General features: G+C 41.1%; 1 protein-coding gene across 1 annotated transcript in view; it reads left to right on the top strand.

The window, feature by feature from the left end:
- LOC133630056 (CUB and sushi domain-containing protein 1-like) overlaps positions 1 to 20,000 on the top strand; it is a 426,532-nt gene that overhangs the window by 271,317 nt on the left and 135,215 nt on the right. The window contains exons 32-37 of the mRNA XM_062021303.1: positions 4,468 to 4,586; positions 4,690 to 4,759; positions 7,609 to 7,725; positions 8,626 to 8,835; positions 13,403 to 13,591; positions 14,771 to 14,948. Coding sequence (XP_061877287.1) covers positions 4,468 to 4,586; positions 4,690 to 4,759; positions 7,609 to 7,725; positions 8,626 to 8,835; positions 13,403 to 13,591; positions 14,771 to 14,948 — 883 coding nt within the window. The remainder of the gene's footprint in view (positions 1 to 4,467; positions 4,587 to 4,689; positions 4,760 to 7,608; positions 7,726 to 8,625; positions 8,836 to 13,402; positions 13,592 to 14,770; positions 14,949 to 20,000) is intronic.

The raw sequence follows: 20,000 nt of genomic DNA, 5'->3' as shown, positions 1-20,000 counted from the left end.
AGCTTCGCCGCCTGACGCACCACGCCAAGCTTCGCCGCCTGACGCACCACGCCAAGCTTCGCCGCCTGACGCACCACGCCAAGCTTCGCCGCCTGCCACGACAACGCGCCCACCTCCTCGTCGGCCAAGGATGTGGCCTTTCCATGGGCGTCCGCCACGCCAGGTGCGCCGACCTCCTCGTCTGCCACGAATGTGGCCATTCCCAGGTCGCCCACCTCGTCAGGTTCAGCGGCGGTCTACCCGCCGCCGCCACCTGACTCTGCCCCGGTGGATTCGGGGACACCTGGTCTGGCGACCCACCGCCATGTCCCCCTCCCCCCCTCCCATGACTCTTGATCCTGTTTTTTGTTTTTGGACATCTGGGATCTGTCCGTAAGGGGGGGGTTCTGTCATGTCTGTGTTCATGTTTTTGTTTGGCCATGTGCTGTTTTGTTTTTTGGACACTTCCTTAGTTCCTGGTTTCACTTCCTGGTTTTGTTTGTCACCATAGCAACCATTAGTTTCACCTGTTCCACGTTTGGACTCACACACACCTGTCTCACGTTTTCACAGTCATGTCATGCACCTGTTCACAGTTAGTCACGCACCTGTTTTCACTTTTCATGTCACTATATAGGCTTTTCTGTTTCTGTTGTTCGTCCTGGCGACACCACCCATTCATGCCATGTCCACAGTTCCTTGTCACGTTAGTTCTTGTTTCATCTCTTGTCACGTAAGTTTTTGTTTGTTTAATGTTCATAGTTCTCCGCCATTGTGCGCGCCCTTTGTTTTCCTAGTCAAGTTTTTTACCTCCTCTGTGAGCGCCTTTTGTTTGTACCTTTTGTTTGAGTTTATAGTAATAATTAAACTATGTCTTTACCTGCACGCCACGTCCGTTCCAATTCTTTTGCACCACGGGAGAGCAAACCACGCCAAAGACCCAGTCGTGACAAAGACAAAGAGCAACTTTCTATAAGTAAGCAAAATTGTCTCTGGTCATTTCCTGGGGATCTCAACAATGTCAAAATATATTTTTGTTTGCGTGTAAATTTATATTTGATTATATAAGTAACTATAGCTGCTGGTATAGTTACCTAATTTAGTCACATGGTTAAAACATCTAAAACCTAGACTCTACCTCCGCGGCCACCAGGGAAAATGAGTGAGACCCCTGTAATAGATTGTTATTTTGTTTGGAATTTTCAGAGGAACCCCATAAAAGAGTAAAAGTAACAATAAAATAATTAAGACACTAATTATTCACTATTTTTGTTTTTTGCCACACATATGAATCACCAATGCTGTCTCTAAAATGTTTGTCCTATGATATTAATAAAACAGGGCACGAGGGAGCATAACTAATATGTCCATCATTTTTAGCTGACTTAGGGCTCTTTGTAATAAATCTGGTCAGTTTTGTGTAAAATGCTGACAATGTCTGCCTGTTGTCGAGTGCCCATAGAGGGATGCTTTGTCGTCCTGTCAGCAGTTTAAATGGTATCACGTCTTATACCCCTCCATCAAGAGAGATGGAGAGAGGTTGATGATCAGCCAAATGAACTCCTTTCATTGAGCAGTTGTCATGACAGCTGGCTGATGTTTTTCCTTATAATGCACTGACTGCATTATTGACTGACTGCATCTTTCTCGTGTGCTCCATCACACAGAAATTTCCTCCAGCTCATTCCTTCTTGCATGCAGGCAAGCGTGTGTGCTCCCAAATGCCATCATACATACTCAGGGCCTTTGTGTGTGTGTGTGTGTGTGTGTGTGTGTGTGCGTGTTTATGTGTCTGTGTGTTTGTGTGTGAGCTCAGCGGGATCACATTGTATTGCTGGTAGGCAGTTAGATGATGAACAAACAAGACCAGACACACACACACACACACACACACACACACACACACACACACACACACACACACACACACACACACACACACACACACACACACACACACACGCACACACACACAAGCATTCACTTCTCTCTTCACTCTTTTACTCTTCTTCCACCCCTGTGTTGCCATAGTAACCACTCACTCCAGGGCAGTCTCCCGCAGAAGTTTGGGATTGAACCACAAAATTGGACAACACACACAAACACAAAACTCACGCCTTTCTTCTGGTGCTATTTGATAAAGGGCTTGTCACTGTCAAACTGATTATGAATGTGTTAGACCTTTATTATGTTGGGAATACTGTGTCGTTTTTTTTACCGTCATTAAGTTAAATTTAAAGTACCAATGATAGTCACACACACACTAGGTGTGGTGAAATTTGTCCTCTGCATTTGACCCATCCCCTTGATCGCCCCCTGGGGCAGCAGCGGTGGCCGCGGCCGGGAATCATGTTTGGTGATTTAACCCCCAATTCCAATCCTTGATGCTGAGTGTCAAGCAGGGAGGTAATGGGTCCCATTTTTATAGTCTTTGGTATGACTCGGCCGGGGTTTGAACTCACGACGTAACGATCTCAGGGCGGACACTCTAACTGAGTATTATGTCAACTACACTTGATTTTTATCCCAAAAGCCATTTTAAGAAATGTTTTCATTCTACAACATTAATAAGCGAATTAAACAGTTCTGATTAAAAAGCAAACGGACATGAGGAGTGTCTAATAATTAATCTGTCATGTCTATGTTTTAATCAAATTAATCACAGTATTATAATTTACCCGTAAGTCTGTAGAACATGTTATCATTGAGAGAAGCAACTAAAATAAGGGATGCAAACAACTGGTTTGGAAATGAGATTGCTGTTCCTTGATTAAATTTGATATTATGGACCCATACATTAGTGATGTGCGATACCACTGATTTTCATTCCGATCCAATACTTAGTAAAAATTAGGCTGATACCGGCGATACCGATCCAATATTGATACTTTGTGTAATGTGTCTGGTTAAATATGAAAAGTAGTGTATTTCAAGTGTTGCTGCTATTGGGGAATCATCTTCAAACAATCTAAAATCACAGGGTGAAACAAATGGTGTTATTCTGCACTGAATGCAATATCTTATTTATATTCAACTCTGTATGTAGTATCTCCAAATAGCCACTAATAAAAGGATACGTACTCTTGGTGTTTTATAACGTCGAGTGACTCATTTTAACTGTCAGTAATGTTCTTAAATAAACAAATGAAAGACTGAATGACTAAGCAGAGCACAGTGAAAAAGTACACTACTGTTCAAAAGTTTGGGGTCACCCAAACAATTTTGTGGAATAGCCTTCATTTCTAAGAACAAAAATAGACTGTTGAGTTTCAGATGAAAGTTCTCTTTTTCTGGCCATTTTGAGCGTTTAATTGACCCCACAAATGTGATGCTCCAGAAACTCAATCTGCTCAAAGGAAGGTCAGTTTTGTAGCTTCTGTAACGAGCTAAACTGTTTTCAGATGTGTGAACATGATTGCACAAGGGTTTTCTAATCATCAATTAGCCTTCTGAGCCAATGAGCAAACACATTGTACCATTAGAACACTGGAGTGATAGTTGCTGGAAATGGGCCTCTATACACCTATGTAGATATTGCACCAAAAACCAGACATTTGCAGCTAGAATAGTCATTTACCACATTAGCAATGTATAGAGTGTATTTATTTAAAGTTAAGACTAGTTTAAAGTTATCTTCATTGAAAAGTACAGTGCTTTTCCTTCAAAAAGAAGGACATTTTAATGTGACCCCAAACTTTTGAACGGTAGTGTAGTTCCCACCAATCGCGTTTCATTGGGATAATATTTCAATTATTTAGTTCCTGTGTTCTTGTTAATGATATATATGATCTCAAATACCTTTTGTATAAAAAGTATTGATGTTTTGATTTCAGAATCAATATTAGAGCATAAAGATCTGGTATTGGTGGTATCAATATTTCAGTATCAATCCGCACATCACTCCCATAAAGGCCACATGAATAGGTAATAATACCAATGTCTATTCTAGCAATTCCAAGCCACATACATTTCAAGAATCTAATGCAGCGGTCTCCAACTTGTATCATTGTCAGAGCAAATGTGACAAAAAGAAAGGTGGGGTGAGCTCCCTGGCTTTTATTTATATGACTGGAAACATTTAAGTTGTTCATTATATATGAAGCAGATGTCTACTCAAACAGTGCAGCTGTTAACTCAAATGCTTTTTTTGTAGTAATTGTTTGAGACAGAGAACTCATTTTAAGACAGTTTTGTCTTCTTATGGGTGAAAAAACCCGATACTGGTGGTGCAAGGGGAAATAAGCACTTGAAAATAATTGTAGCTTAATCCTGGAGCAGGCATGGCACATGATGAAGAATAGACACTACCAGCTGCACACCACCCACATTAAGACCGCAATAATAAACATATTCTTAAATCAATAGCTTTCTGATGAAAAACTAAGCTATTTCTGTTTTGAATAAAAAATATTCTCATTTCATTTTTATAATGCCGTTGTTATCAAGAGAATGTGCACCACTGAAGTCATTGTTTCACCTTTTTTGCAGCGGTAGGTTTGACTACCTGTCCAGAGCCGATGATCCCAGCTAACGGCATTAAAACAGGAGACAGGTACATGGTCAATGAGGTAGTGGCCTTCACCTGTGAGCCTGGGTATGACCTACAGGTAAGACATACACTGATACCACCTAACACAACATGACTTTTTGATACGCACACATTATCCATATCATAAAATCCATGTCTGTTTTCTTTACACACTTTGCTAGGGTCACTCTCATATTTCCTGCATGCCTGGGACTGTGCGTCGATGGAACTACCCGCCTCCTCTCTGTATAGGTAGCACACACACAATCTTCTGTTGGCCAGTCTTATGAATGATACGGTGGTTCAATAATGCATAGCATAGGTTTGAGCGAACACTATATTTGTAAAGAGCATCAACCTCCAGTCAATGAAAAATGCAAGCAATGAGCATAGTCAATATTTGATTTGGGTGATTCTGCACTGTATTGTGCACAGTGACGTACTATAAGAACTCAATGTGTAGTTACTTTGATCTCCCTGTGCTTGTGTGGGTTGAGTGTTTCCTTCTATAGTACATCCCAAGAACATCCATGTTACGTTAATTGGAAAATTGCCCATCTGTGAGTGTGAATAGTTATTTGTCTCTATATGCAGTTATTGGTTGGTCAGGTTGAATCCCGGGTCTTGCCTTAAATCAGCTAAGATAGGCTCCAGCTCACTTGTGATCCGAACAAAATACAAAACATGTTATTTGTGACCTGGCCAACTTTTTTGTGCATTCTAAATCGTAAAAAAACACTAGCAAAAGGTGGCTAACAATGCAGGTAATTGGGATTTGAGCTATTCTGCTTAAAACGCCTTCTCAAAAACATCTGAAAAATGTCCAACCTTTTTTTATACTTCCTGTAAGTATATATGTAATGTTGCGACGGGCACATTCATAATAACATGTAGTATTTACGTAATTTGGTCATGTCCTGCATTGCTGGAAAGTTTTGATGCTGCATTGATTTCACAGAGCGCATTGCAACGTTCGCTATTTCCATCAACGATAACATCGACTACTAATCATGGCAGACTTCATGAGAGCCAACGACAACGACTTTGGGACAAATGATGATTTGGAACCGCATTATTTTTTTAGCCTGAATAAAAGGAGGATCAACTATATATTTTTACAAGCGGAATGCTAAGCAGATTCAGCTTTAGTGAAACACTAAGCCTTACGTGCTGCTAAACAAGAAATACAAACTACAAACATAATAAAACAATCACTTACTGTACAATGTCTGCGCCCACTGGGATACCAGCTGATGGGATGTTTATATTTTTTAACACAAGACTTGTGTTCCCTGTTTAGAATGTATCATAATTCTCACACCCATCCATCCATCTATGTTCTACCGCTTGTTCCTTTTGGGGTCACTGGAGCCTATCTCAGCTGCATTCGGTTAAAAATGGGGCACAAACGAGCAGCTTGTTGCGTCTTCCTAACCATGTCTTTGGATCTAAGTTTAATGTCAAAGTTGACCAACTTCTCTGTTTATGACCACAACCTTCTACTATATAAGTGAGAAATATGATTTATAATCTTTACCAAATCTTTACCAGCTGAAAATGTCAATAACTGCAGTAGTTAATTCCTTTTCAATCAATCAATCAATCAATCAATCAATCAATCAATCAATCAATCAATCAATCAATCAATCAATCAAAGTTTATTTATGTAGCCCTTAATCACAAGTGTCTCAAAGGGCTGCACAAGCCACAACGACATCCTTGGCTCAGATCCCACATCAGGGCAAGAAAAAACTCAACCCAATGGGATACAATGAGAAACCTTGGAGGGGACCGCAGATGTGGGGACCACCCTGGGCGACCTTTGCAATGGATGTTGAATGGATCTAGTTAATAGTGTGAAAGTCCAGTCCATAGTGGGGCCAGCAGGGGATCATCCTGAATGGAGACAAGTCAGCAGCGCAGAGACGTCCCCAACTGATGCACAGATTAGTGTTCCACCCCGTGTCCCGACTTTGAACAGCTGTGGTCAACTGATAACGTCTGATATTTGATATTTGCCCTTTTGAGGGGAATTGTTGATGGTTTTTTAGGTGTTTTTTAGGGAGCTTTATGGGCGCAATAGATGACTCTTTAATAGCTACATTGTTGGCCACCTCTTGCTGGCATATATTTATGAGTTAGATTCCATAAAAAAGAGAAAGACAGATGTGTTCTTGTCTCACATAGGAATTGTGACTGATTGGCAAAATTCCAAAAACGTGTCCGCACTACGCACGGCCTTCTTACATTGTCATGATCTCGTTATGCTCTTGTTTCACTTGCAAGTCTTATCCAAAACGCTAAGGGCAACCGCAGCTGTCCATGATATTTACTTACGAGTGTAGTAATAAACGACAGCAGTATTTAGATTGTTGTTGGCGCTGGAATTAATCGATCAGAAACAACAGTTTACTTTTAATGTACATGTTGCTCAAAAAATAGAAGAGAATATGTTTGTGAAGGTGAGCTATGCAACCTCTGCACGAGTCGTAGCTGAATACTTGCCAAATTTGAAATGCTATTGGGTTCTTTAAACGGTGGGACAACAGAAAGCATGTTATTGTCAATTAAAAAAACTGTTTAAGAACTATTTTTTTATATTGATGTGCAAACATTTTCTCCAAATCAGAAATAAAACATTACAGCAAACAACACACTAATTTTCAGAGTGCACTAAGATATTAAGTACACAATACAAGTTCAATCACTGTTGCTTTCTGTCATCCAATAATTTTTGTATTTCAAGCATAATGTTGGGGTTCCTGTGCTCAGCGATCATACTCAGCAAAAGTTGACCTATCACAGCTTTGCGATGTTAGAATTTTTGGGAAGTACGACTCTGAAGGGAATACGCGGTAGAAAATGGATGGATGGATGGATTGATGTCAAAGTCCGCGGGAGGGTTTGTAAGTGGAGGAGCAAGCCACTGTCACTTACCCTAGCGCCATGACACTCTAGCATAATGGAGCCTTCAGGGTCTTTTTTTATTGACCAATTGTTGCTACTTTGCCACAGTGCAAGTATTCCAGTATGCAAAACTCAATATTTTCTTTTGTTGGCATGTGTTTTAACGCTGCCTTTACTTTCTCTCATGTTGTCAGCTCGTTGTGGCAAGGTGTTGTCTGAGGTCACTGGGGTCATCCTGAGTCCCGGTTTCCCTGGCAACTACCCAGGCAACTTGGACTGCACCTGGCAAATCATCTTGCCAACTGGATATGGCAAGTATCTCAGGCTGGAGAAGAATTCCCTGGGAGGACGTGACACTGTCAATACATCTGTTGCCGTACTTTTATTATAGCGCAAATTGTTGCTGGACAAGGTTTATTAAAAGCCTTACCGCGTGTTTAATTAGAGGCAAGTGTGTGATGTGTGATGTTTTAAATTTGACAGTGATGACATCTCATTGTGTGCCGGGAATATGTGTGCAAGAACTCTCCTCCTTCTTGGACTACAACATAATTAAATTTTTTGCAGTCACCACATTATACTACTTATTAGAGATGTCCCGATCTCGATCATGTGACGAGGATTCCGACCACTGCTGTGTCCCAGTGTTTGCATGGCTAAAGATTGTACCCACGTGAAAGACTCATTCAAAAAATATACACTGATACTAAGCCTACATGTTAATCCCTACCAGTATGACGGAAAATAAACTAATATGTTTCCAAGTATTATTATCACTGGATAACTAGAGGAAAAGGAATGGCTAAGTATGCTACACATAGACACACAAAGCAGGACAACAGAAGAAGCTAACCGCTAAAGCTATAATGCAAAGTAGGGGTGATTGATCTAGATGTCGATACTATCGATGCCTAGGAAAGCATTGGTTTAAGAACGTCATTAGATTGATATTGCTCACTTTCCTTTGTTTGTTATTACAATTTCTTAAAATTGGATTGAATCTGACGCCAAAAAGGTCATCGGGATTGGAGGTCAAACATTTTGATCGGGACATCCCTACTTTTCATGCATTAAATTGTTATATTTTGTAAGGATAGTTATAGTATATAATAATAGCATACAGTTGGATTGAATTTGGCAAATAATCTTAGTATTGACTGTAAAACTAGCTTTTTATTTTTTGCTTTATTCTACTTTGTTTTATATTCCAGGAGCTCATATCCAGTTCCAAAACTTTTCCTCTGAAGACAACCATGACTTTCTGGAAGTGCGGGCGGGACCACAGCACAGCTCAGCTCTTATTGGACAGTTCACTGGGGCGCAGCTCCCGCCCCCTTTACTAAGTACCACCCACCAGACGATCATTCACTTTTACAGTGACCATTCAGAGAACAGGCTAGGGTTCAAGCTCACCTATCAAGGTGAGTCATACTCTGATCACACATCAGATCAACATAAAGCATGTTTTTTTAATGGCTTCTGAACAATGAACCATCTGTTTAGTTTCACTGGATTTGGGTTAAATATCACCTAAATGATTTCATTAAATTGTGCAGATAGATTGTGATCCAAATGCAACAGCCAACTCCAAAAAATGAAGAGTATGATGCAAGATGTGAAGCTTTGATCAGTGTTAGAAGTGTTTTTTTTTCATACAATATGGCTTTACTCTCATCATTAAAAGGGATGGATTGTTAGCAAAGCTCCCCATGAGGAGTTGACTTTACTCTTAGCCACACAAGCTTCTCATCAGAGACACAAAATATTGCACTTTGGTCCTGCATGCCAGCATTACTATAGCCTGGCTGGCTGAGGTACACATAAGCTCAGCTACTTTTACATGCACAAGATAACGGTCCCTTTTCCTGTTAAATTGAAACCGTCAAGTTCTGTCACTCTAATTCATGTCAATGCTCAGTCCCATGGTCCACACAGAGAGTGCACATCTCTACTTGACATTGGGATGTCATATTTATTTAATGTTAGCATCCCACATAGTGATGGCAATTTGCAACAATTACTTTGATCAATTCAGGGGGAATAATGATACATTTCATAACAATACAGTAAGCCAGTGATTCTCAAACTGCGGTGCTCCATCTAGTGCAAGAGTCTGCAGCTCCAGTCTCTGGAGCCGCTTTGCTTAACTGTCTCCTTGTTGTGGCTCCCTCAGATTTGTTTTACCCCGGAGTGAGAAAAGTTTGCATTTTTGAACAGAGTTGTATAATTCCGACTGTCCGTGAGGCGGTGAATGTACGCAGGTTGAGGTCTGAGGGACTGGAAGCCAGTGTGTTCAGTTCAGCTTCTCGAATGTGCAACCCCTTGGTTAAGCTTACCATGAATACTTGCCAAAAAAGATCAGAACAAAGGAAAACAAGTTTAATTTTACATGGAGAGATTGTTTTTTCCTGTAAAATACATAAAGATGAATACTTTTCAAAGTTTATAAGCTGTGTTACGTTGTGGGGCTTTACACTATTTTTCTTTTGATACATAAGGTTGCAGACTTCTGATCTAGTGGTATGCCAAAGAATAAATAAAAACAATTAAACACAGTGTTACTGTGTTAATGTTACAGTGGCCACAATATTAATTATACTTTTCTAAATAAAACCTCTGCCTTGTTTTTAAATAATAATTAGGCTTACTACGCTACAGTATTTTAATTTTGGTCATTATGGTGGTACTTGGAGTGCCAAGCGTTTTCTGAGGCTGTACATAGTGTAAAAGATTTGAGAACCACTGCTCTGCATTCATTTGAGAAAAGATTAAGGAATGTATTTGAGTGTGTTTTTTATTTAGTTATCTTTAATCACAAGAACAATTTGCAAAATGAAAACTTCTCAACGTGACTGTTATGTCAAAGGTGCACATTAGTGGAAAAACAGTGTCATTGCTGTTTGCAGTCTAGTAGTGCACTCCATTTTAGGCTTATCTGTTTATTTGTTTAAAAATTATCTACATTACTTTCAACACAGTTGCCATTCTTTTCCTGGGGTTTATCACACAAGACAGTAACAACATTGAAACAAAAACTTAACATTACATATAAAATAAATATATAAATAAATATAAAATAAATATAAAATATAAAATAAATATAAAATAAACCGCCACGACTGCCTGTCGTGGCGGTAATTCTAGAACCCGTTGGTGGACACCGGCGGTGAGGGATGCCGTCAAGCTGAAGAAGGAGTCCTATCGGGTTCTTTTGGCTCATAGGACTCCTGAGGCAGCGGACAGGTACCGACAGGCCAAGCGGTGTGCGGCTTCAGCGGTCGCGGAGGCAAAAACTCGGACATGGGAGGAGTTCGGCGAGGCCATGGAAAACGACTTCCGGACGGCTTCGAAGCGATTCTGGACCACCATCCGCCGCCTCAGGAAGGGGAAGCAGTGCACTGTCAACACCGCGTATGGTGCGGATGGTGTTCTGCTGACCTCGACTGCGGATGTTGTGGATCGGTGGAGGGAATACTTCGAAGACCTCCTCAATCCCACCGACACGTCTTCCTATGAGGAAGCAGTGCCTGGGGAATCTGTGGTGGGCTCTCCTATTTCTGGGGCTGAGGTTGCTGAGGTAGTTAAAAAGCTTCTCGGTGGGGGTGGATGAGATCCGCCCGGAGTTCCTTAAGGCTCTGGATGCTGTGGGGCTGTCTTGGTTGACAAGACTCTGCAGCATCGCGTGGACATCGGGGGCGGTACCTCTGGATTGGCAGACCGGGGTGGTGGTTCCTCTCTTTAAGAAGGGGAACCGGAGGGTGTGTTCCAACTATCGTGGGATCACACTCCTCAGCCTTCCCGGTAAAGTCTATTCGGGTGTACTGGAGAGGAGGCTACGCCGGATAGTCGAACCTCGGATTCAGGAGGAACAGTGTGGTTTTCGTTCTGGTCGTGGAACTGTGGACCAGCTCTATACTCTCGGCAGGGTCCTTGAGGGTGCATGGGAGTTTGCCCAACCAGTCTACATGTGCTTTGTGGACTTGGAGAAGGCATTCGACCGTGTCCCTCGGGAGGTCCTGTGGGGAGTGCTCAGAGAGTATGGGGTATCGGACTGTCTGATTGTGGCTGTCCGCTCCCTGTACGATCAGTGTCAGAGCTTGGTCCGCATTGCCGGCAGTAAGTCGGACACGTTTCCAGTGAGGGTTGGACTCCGCCAAGGCTGCCCTTTGTCACCGATTCTGTTCATAACTTTTATGGACAGAATTTCTAGGCGCAGTCAAGGCGTTGAGGGGATAAGGTTTGGTGGCTGCAGGATTAGGTCTCTGCTTTTTGCAGATGATGTGGTCCTGATGGCTTCATCTGGCCAGGATCTTCAGCTCTCAATGGATCGGTTTGCAGCCGAGTGCGAAGCGACTGGGATGAGAATCAGCACCTCCAAGTCCGAGTCCATGGTTCTTTCCCGGAAAAGGGTGGAGTGCCATCTCCGGGTTGGGGAGTAGACCTTGCCCCGAGTGGAGGAGTTCAAGTACCTAGGAGTTTTGTTCACGAGTGAGGGAAAAGTGGATCGTGAGATCGACAGGCGGATCGGTGCGGCGTCTTCAGTAATGCGGACGCTGTATCGGTCCGTTGTGGTGAAGAAGGAGCTGAGCCGGAAGGCAAAGCTCTCAATTTACCGGTCGATCTACGTTCCCATCCTCACCTATGGTCATGAGCTTTGGGTCATGACCGAAAGGACAAGATCACGGGTACAGGCGGCCGAAATGAGTTTCCTCCGCCGGGTGGCAGGGCTCTCCCTTAGAGATAGGGTGAGAAGCTCTGCCATCCGGGGGGAGCTCAAAGTAAAGCCACTGCTCCTCCACATCGAGAGGAGCCAGATGAGGTGGTTCGGGCATCTGGTCAGGATGCCACCCGAACGCCTCCCTCGGGAGGAGTTTAGGGCACGTCCAACCGGTAGGAGGCCACGGGGAAGACCCAGGACACGTTGGGAAGACTATGTCTCCCGGCTGGCCTGGGAACGCCTCGGGATCCCCCGGGAGGAGCTGGACGAAGTGGCTGGGGAGAGGAAAATCTGGGCTTCCCTGCTTAGGCTGCTGCCCCCGCGACCCGACCTCGGATAAGCGGAAGAAGATGGATGGATGGATGGATAAAATAAACTAAAGAATAAAGGATAAGTGCACTGTCTAAAAAGGCTACACATAAAAAGCAGAACCACAGTGCATTAATTTAAACAGTACATATTTGAAATACAGATTACAAGAGAAATAAAAAAAGACTTGAGTGTAATTTCTCTTTAAGTTTGTTTTTAAATCCCCTTACATTATTTGACTCCTTTAATACACAAGGAAACCTATTCGACTGTGATTCATCCACAATCAAACAATTCTGTCCCTGGTTTTGTAGGCTCGAGTGGCGACATTTACATCCCCAGTAGGGGGTGAGCATTTAAAGTAATTGCATCTAAACGTACTGTAACAACACACTGGAATTTTACATCACTAGTAATGGCTCCAATCGACCTTGCTTTTTTGGTGCACGTTTATATGGATAAATATCACAAATGTTGTTCATGGGACTTAGATCCTTACTAAAATAAACATACATGTTGATTAACTATATTGTAATTTTGCCACTGCTTCAATTGTATTAATTGTTGATTTCCACAGTGAAGGTATTAAAAAAATAATGTTTATGTCTTTACTTTGGGCTAAACGGTCGACATGAACTAAGTCCTGTCATTCTGAAGTATCTTTTGAAGTGTCTCCCATCTGGACTGTGTCACTTGAGCAAATACTGGCAGCACAAGTCTTCCAGTAAACATTTTAACCCTGTATACAGTCGCTTTAAATACCACATCCAAAATCCACAGACTGCTGTCTGGTTCTAAAATGTCTGTTGTTATTTTTAACTATTGTGTGCTCAGAATGGACTAGTGATGATAGGAGCCCATGTGTTTACTCTTCAATTGATCCATCCCATTGTTGGAGCCAACAACAAATCCCATTGTGTGTGACGCTGTTAAAAATTACATGTATGCACGTCTGTCCTTAGCTTATCAACTTCAGAACTGCCAAGATCCATCTCCTTTCACCAATGGTGACATCATCAATACTGACTACAGCGCTGGACAGTCAATAACGTTCCAGTGTTACCCTGGGTATGTTTTGATTGGACACCCAGTCTTGACATGTCTGCATGGAACAAACCGGAAGTGGAATCACCCATTTCCACGCTGTGAAGGTAAGAACGACCAATATGATTAATTCAAATTATTTTTGCTTAAGGGTAGAAAATGGGTCTTTTATTAAATTCCTATGAATGACTATGGGGCTGGTTATAAAACGATCAAAATAGTTTGTTATTTTTCCTGATGGGATGGGAGCATCTCTCTCTGTATGCTCTGAATTAAGGTCGTCAAGAATATTGCTAAGCTGAAAAAATGCATCAAAACCTGCTTTTTCCAGTATTGTAAGTCCCGAATACTGAACAACACTTTTCCTTGGCAAGCCTTGTCAATTCTTGGCATGTGAAGATTGAAGAAGAAAAAGAAAACAAAAATAGCTAGTGTTTAATACATATTACTATTCGAGTCAGGCCAAAATGTGGATTTGGCAGTTGCGTTTCACCCTTGCTCATACACATATGCATCGTAACGCTGCGTCACAACACACCTCATACACACCTGCTTTGCCAGAGAATAAAATATGTAGCAGAAGAGATCTGTGGTGGCATTAGCAATGTACTCTGCACATGAAAAATAAGTTTGTTTTGCGTCATGTATTTATTTGGAAATCAAAGACAAGCGTTCATGAAAGGTGACGTATTTGCAGCGCAAGCCAGAATGGAAATCTGCCTCCACAAGCCCAGAAAGTGTGTATACAACAGCCGTGGGAAGCCTGCTTAGAATTTGCAAGACAATGACTTCCTGGTAAAATAAGTAAACCAATGGTGGTCAACGTGTAGTCTTTGCAGAAATAAAATAAGAAAAAAATGCAAAAATGAAAATACAAATAGGCAAAATATAATGAAATGAAGCTGAAATGTTTATACTAACACAAAATAAATACACAGATATTTGTCTTTAAATACATGTTTAGCCTTTTTATTAGCCTATTTTACTACAAATTACATGATGGAAACAGTTTAACATAAAGTAGTGAATTTAAATGTACATGGGTTAGATCTTCCTTTTTTTATTGCGGTGTTGAAAAAGTATTTACAAATTCTGGAAATTCACAGGTATCATGCATGACAACTGTACTCTCAATTAATGTTTACTTCTAAATGCAGTGTTTTACTGAAACACCTGCCAGCAAGAGCTCAAGTCTAAGACTAATTTTACATTGGGAGCAAATACCTATTTATATTCTAATGAGATTTTTCAGATTTTTTTAATGTATACAATTTTTGCCTTTACAGCTCCTTGTGGCTACAATGTCACCGCTGAAAATGGGACCATTTATTCGCCCCAGTACCCCAATGAATACCCTAATTCCCAAGACTGTACCTGGCTCATCACAGTTCCCCACGGACATGGAGTTTACATCAACTTCACCTTGTTGCAAACAGAGCCTGTCACTGATTATATTGCTGTCTGGTAAGTATGAACACGCTGGAATACACAAATCAAATATTATACACTCCTATTCAAAGCTGCCCTTAATTCCTTGGACTGGTTGCATCACTGACTGGTAAAATCTACAAGGTACTTCAGCTGTGTCTTCTCTTTCAACATCAATAAGATGTCAAGTCTATATTTGCTTCCATGTCACATACTTCGTGTTTTTTATCATACTGCAAACACACTCACTGACCACTTCATTAGGTACACATGCAAATTCCAATGAGATACAACACAAGCCTGTACCCAGAATACTACTTTTGTAAAATAATTAAAATGGTAGCTAAGGTTTAACTTCAGTAAGTAGTTTTATTCCACTAATCTTATACAAATGAAACTTGAATAAGCTTAGAGTGTACAGCCTGTATGGCTATATACATTTGCTACCCACTGAAAATGACTCGACACACTGTAATTATTGTCTAAATAGCTGGCAACACAAATGAGCACCAAGATAATTCAAGCACCATGGTATGGCACAAGGGAGCTGCAGTTCGTTAATGGAAACATGTACTGTGGAGCGGAACATAGTCCTCTGGGGCTGAATGACAGTTTTTAGTTGTGTTGACTTTCAGATCACAGTAAAGCTCTACTGCTCTTTGAACTGTACACTCCATCCATCCATTTTCTACTGCTTGTCCCTTTTGGGGTCGCGGGGGGTTGCTGGAGCCTATCTCAGCTGCATTCGGGCGGTAGTTGGGGTACACCCTGGACAAGTCGCCACCTCATCGCAGGCCTAACACAGATAGACAGACAACATTCACACTCACACTGATTACTCTATGTCATTTCCAATGGTGATTTTAAGAGTAATCATTGAAAAGATAAAATAAAATGGTTGCTGAAATGGGAATGCTCACTTTTTATGACACACTGTATATTTAAAGGAATTTGTAATGTTTTCCTTTGTCATGCAGCAAATAGCATAATATAGCTTTGCAAATTTCTCAGTACGTTGGTACCTCAACCTACAAGCACATAGCTTAGTTAGCGTTCCACGACCAAGCTCATAACTTGGAATACTCCTATCTTTGAAATGAATGAGAATAAATGTCATCCATGCTTGGCCCTCCCAAAATAGAACAGTTATGACTTGTGACTTGCCTTTTAAAGAGAAAAAAACACTTTTAGATTATATTGTTTGAAAAACAATACAAAAGAGAGCACAGTCTACAAAGTAAAATTATTTCTATATTAAACATATTTGGCCAATGAATCTGATTCCTTCTTCCGCAGACTAAAGAAGACTTTGAAATCCTTCTCATTCCATTCTGATTGGCGTCTACCCGTCATATTAGTATATTACTGAAGAGGGAAGGCTGATCAACATAGGGCTGAGATAGCAGCGAGTAGGGTTGTGTGGTACACAGGTACTCATAAAGTACCACAATACTAAAGAAAATAAAAAAACTGCCTTGGAAAAATACCCAAACTTTTTTCTTCATCCGCATGCTGCCGTGCGGCAGTGAGGTTGCTGAGCCAAGGTGCATGTTAAGTGTGTCAACACCAGTGTTGGGACTAACGCGTTACAAAGTAACGCATTACTGTAACGCCGTTAGTTTCGGCGGTAACTAGTAATCTAACGTGTTATTTTTTATATTCAGTAACTCAGTTACCGTTACTACATGACGCGTTACTGTGTTATTTTACGTTACTTTTTATGTAGTATAAAGTGTGTTTTATTGGAGCGCTGCAGTGTCATCGTTCTGATTCTTCTTGTGTCACAAGCCGGAGAAGGGAGACGTGCGCTTTGTGTGTCTGGGTGTGGGTGTGAGTGTGGGGAGGGAGGAGAGGGGGGGGGGGGGGGTGTCTGATCATGGCAGAGCCAGAAGTCAAGTTTGTTAACATAGAGATATTTTCACTACTTGTGTTTTGTCGAGCACAAAGAAAATAACATTTTAGTTAAATGTAAATTGTGCTTTGGATCAAAGATCCCATCTACTGCCCAAAACAGCAATTCAAATCTGCTGAAACCAGCTACATAAGCAACATGCTTCGACGAAGCTAGTAAAGAGAGACAGAGACTCCAATGCCACTTCACCTCCACCACCACCACTTAAGGATTAACTCTGCCTCTCCTCATCATTCAGCACTGAAGGTACACACTCTGTCAATCAATGTTCCCTCTAATTTTTCATGTGTGAGCAAACGCAAAAACTCCCTGAGCATTCAGTGGAGCCCATGTGAGCAACATCAGACGTGCACACTGTGGCTACACCAGCAGCACACCTGTCCCAAACCTGTTCAATCTCCATCCATCCATCCATTTTCTACCGCTTGTCCCTTTCGGGGTCGCTGGAGCCTATCTCAGCTGCATTCGGGCGGAAGGCGGGGTACACCCTGGACAAGTCCCCACCCATTGCAGGGCCAACACAGATAGACAGACAACATTCTCTTATTATTGTAATCAAATGACAGCAGTCATTTCCATTTCTAATATAAGTGTTTAGGCCCACTTACAATGACAATAACAACAAATGTTGTTTTTCATGAACTGTGTACTTGTATTGTTTGTCTGGGTGGAGGTTCTGCTTTGGAAATAATTTGTACCCCTTTCAGACATTGCATTTAGTTCCCATTAAAACATTCACATGTTGCACAATGAGATGTAAGCAGGGGATCATTTGTACATTCCTGCAACTTCCTGTTTGTAAAAAATATATATTTTATTAGTATTTATTTAATATACTAACAGCATTTAATGATACATATTTATAAATTAAGATTCCTAATAAATTACACTACAATAAGCACACATTTGATTGGTAAATCATAGAGTAACGATCTGGAATTACACTTTATGTGTGGTGTTGGAGTTGTCCGACTTTTTGTGTGGCTGTAAACGCATCACTGGCTAAGTGCCATATGTGCATGTGTTGGCGCAAGTGAGAAAGAGCGAGCGGCTGCTGTTGATATAACAACGTTGGTTTTGGTCTGGTTTGTACTGCAGAAAATGACCGCTTTTGCTAGATATAATATTTTTTACTAATGTTTTGGTGATGTGTTTATGGCCGACAATAAAGAGTTTTGCTCAGTAAAGTGATGGATGGAATTCATGTCCTCAAAGCGTCTCGACAGACGTTACAATATTTGAATAAGGATGACGAAAACTGTTTTCTCTGTCGTGTCCGTGTCGTGTCGAAAATTGTTATGCACTTATTTTTTTATTTGATTGTGTGCGTGGCATAGATTTGCCGTGCGCAGAGAACGCTTGAGCAGTGCACAATTGCACAGGCGCGCACCTTAGAGGGAACGTTGCTGTCAATTCTCTTATATACTCTTCATTCTAGACTTCTAGAGTGTTTGATTATCACATCACTCTAAATGTATAGACTATAAAGTTCACAAACATAAAGAGTGATCCTATTGCGCCAGGCCAATCTTTCCTTATCTCTAAACTAAAACTGGGGAAATGTGTAGAGTGTTCTGGGCTTCAGACATGATTTTGTGTCAGAATTCCTTGAGGAAAAAATGCCTGGTTAGGCTTTGTGTATGTAGTGTGTGCCTTTTTTGCTTTACAGCTGTGCTGTTATTATGCTGTTTGTTACTTATGTATGTTATGTTGCAGCTATTTAAAATAGTTTTGTCAATTTGTTCTGGCCAGAAACAAATTGGCCTTTGTAACATATCTTTGTCTTTGTGTGTTGTATGTAGACCACATTGCTTAGCAGAGTTCAGTGATGCAAATGCATGTCAAGTTGATCAACAGATTGTATTATTCTCCAGTGCAATAACAGTACTGAAATGAAGGCTAAAAGGGCATTAATGGGAGCTTTAAAAAAAAAAGAAGAAAAAAAGAACCACTAAATAGTTACTTTTCACAGTAACGCATTACTTTTTGGTGTTTGTCTTACTTTTGAAATGAAGTAACAAGTAACTGTAACTAGTTACTGGTTTTCAGTAACTAACCCAACACCGGTCAACACGCACACACAAAGCGCCTACAAGCAGAAACAGCTTGAAGAGGAAGAATGGCAAAACAACGGCGATTGTACTGGTTAATATAGAGGGTGCGTGAAGCTCAATATGGAAGTAGTTTGGCTTTAAAACTAACGATAACGGCGTCACTTTAAACGTGGAAGCGCCGCTCTGTAAGCAGTGCTTTAAAACATGCCTCGCCAAAGGCGGCAATACAGTGTTGTACCTTTGCTTCAAACTAAGGTAAACATTTATAAAACAAGCATTCAGAGCTGACAGGTAAGAATGTAGTTAACCAGCTCCCCTGTTGTGTACATTTAGATACGTAGATGTGCACATACAGTAGCTGGTTGGCTTTTTGCCAAACATTTGTGTATTCAAAACCGCCCACATTTTTAAAAGTATCAAAGTATTGATGTACTGTACATTTTGGTACCGGTACCAGTACCAAAATATTGGTATCGAGACAACCCTAGCAGCGAGTAATGATGTTGAATAAAATGGATATTCCTACTTATTCTATCTCCCGCAAGATTAAAGTGGACTCTTTTCGGGTGATGTTATGGAGGTGTTTCGGTAAATTTCGAGGACATTGCAGGATCGTAGCGCAGCTGAGCAACAAAGCGCACGCGACACCCAGAACAGCTTTGTGTCGTGGGTAAAGGGGTAACAGTAGCAGCAGGAGTATGATGGCTGGAAGGCTGTTAAATCTGGACCGCTGTTAAAGGTTTGATGTTGGAAAACAAAAGTTGTTTTTTTTTCATACAAACTTATTTCGATCTCTAGCTATAAGCTAATGTAAGCAACTAGGGTTATGTGTTGGGGCAAATATTATGGCGTTTACGCCATCTAGCGGCTCAGAAGCTCGTAACTTAAATTATGATCGCAATTTAAAGCACAACAAAAAACCAAGAGATGCCCTGTATCTCAAAATATTCACAAGTTAAGGTACTAGTAAGTTGAGGTACTCATAAATTGAAGTACCCCTGTATGACGCACTACAGCTCTACGTCAATGAACATGTGATGCATCTTATAGTGTGTTCTTTGGTGGATTTGCAAAAGGCTTTCTACCCACCTAATACATACTCTGGGATATGCACAACCTGGC

The sequence above is a fragment of the Entelurus aequoreus genome, linkage group LG02, assembly GCF_033978785.1.
Source record: "Entelurus aequoreus isolate RoL-2023_Sb linkage group LG02, RoL_Eaeq_v1.1, whole genome shotgun sequence".
In the NCBI taxonomy this organism is placed as follows: domain Eukaryota; kingdom Metazoa; phylum Chordata; class Actinopteri; order Syngnathiformes; family Syngnathidae; genus Entelurus; species Entelurus aequoreus.
Note: the sequence above shows the minus strand (reverse complement) of the source record. Positions and strands in the feature narration are given on the sequence as shown.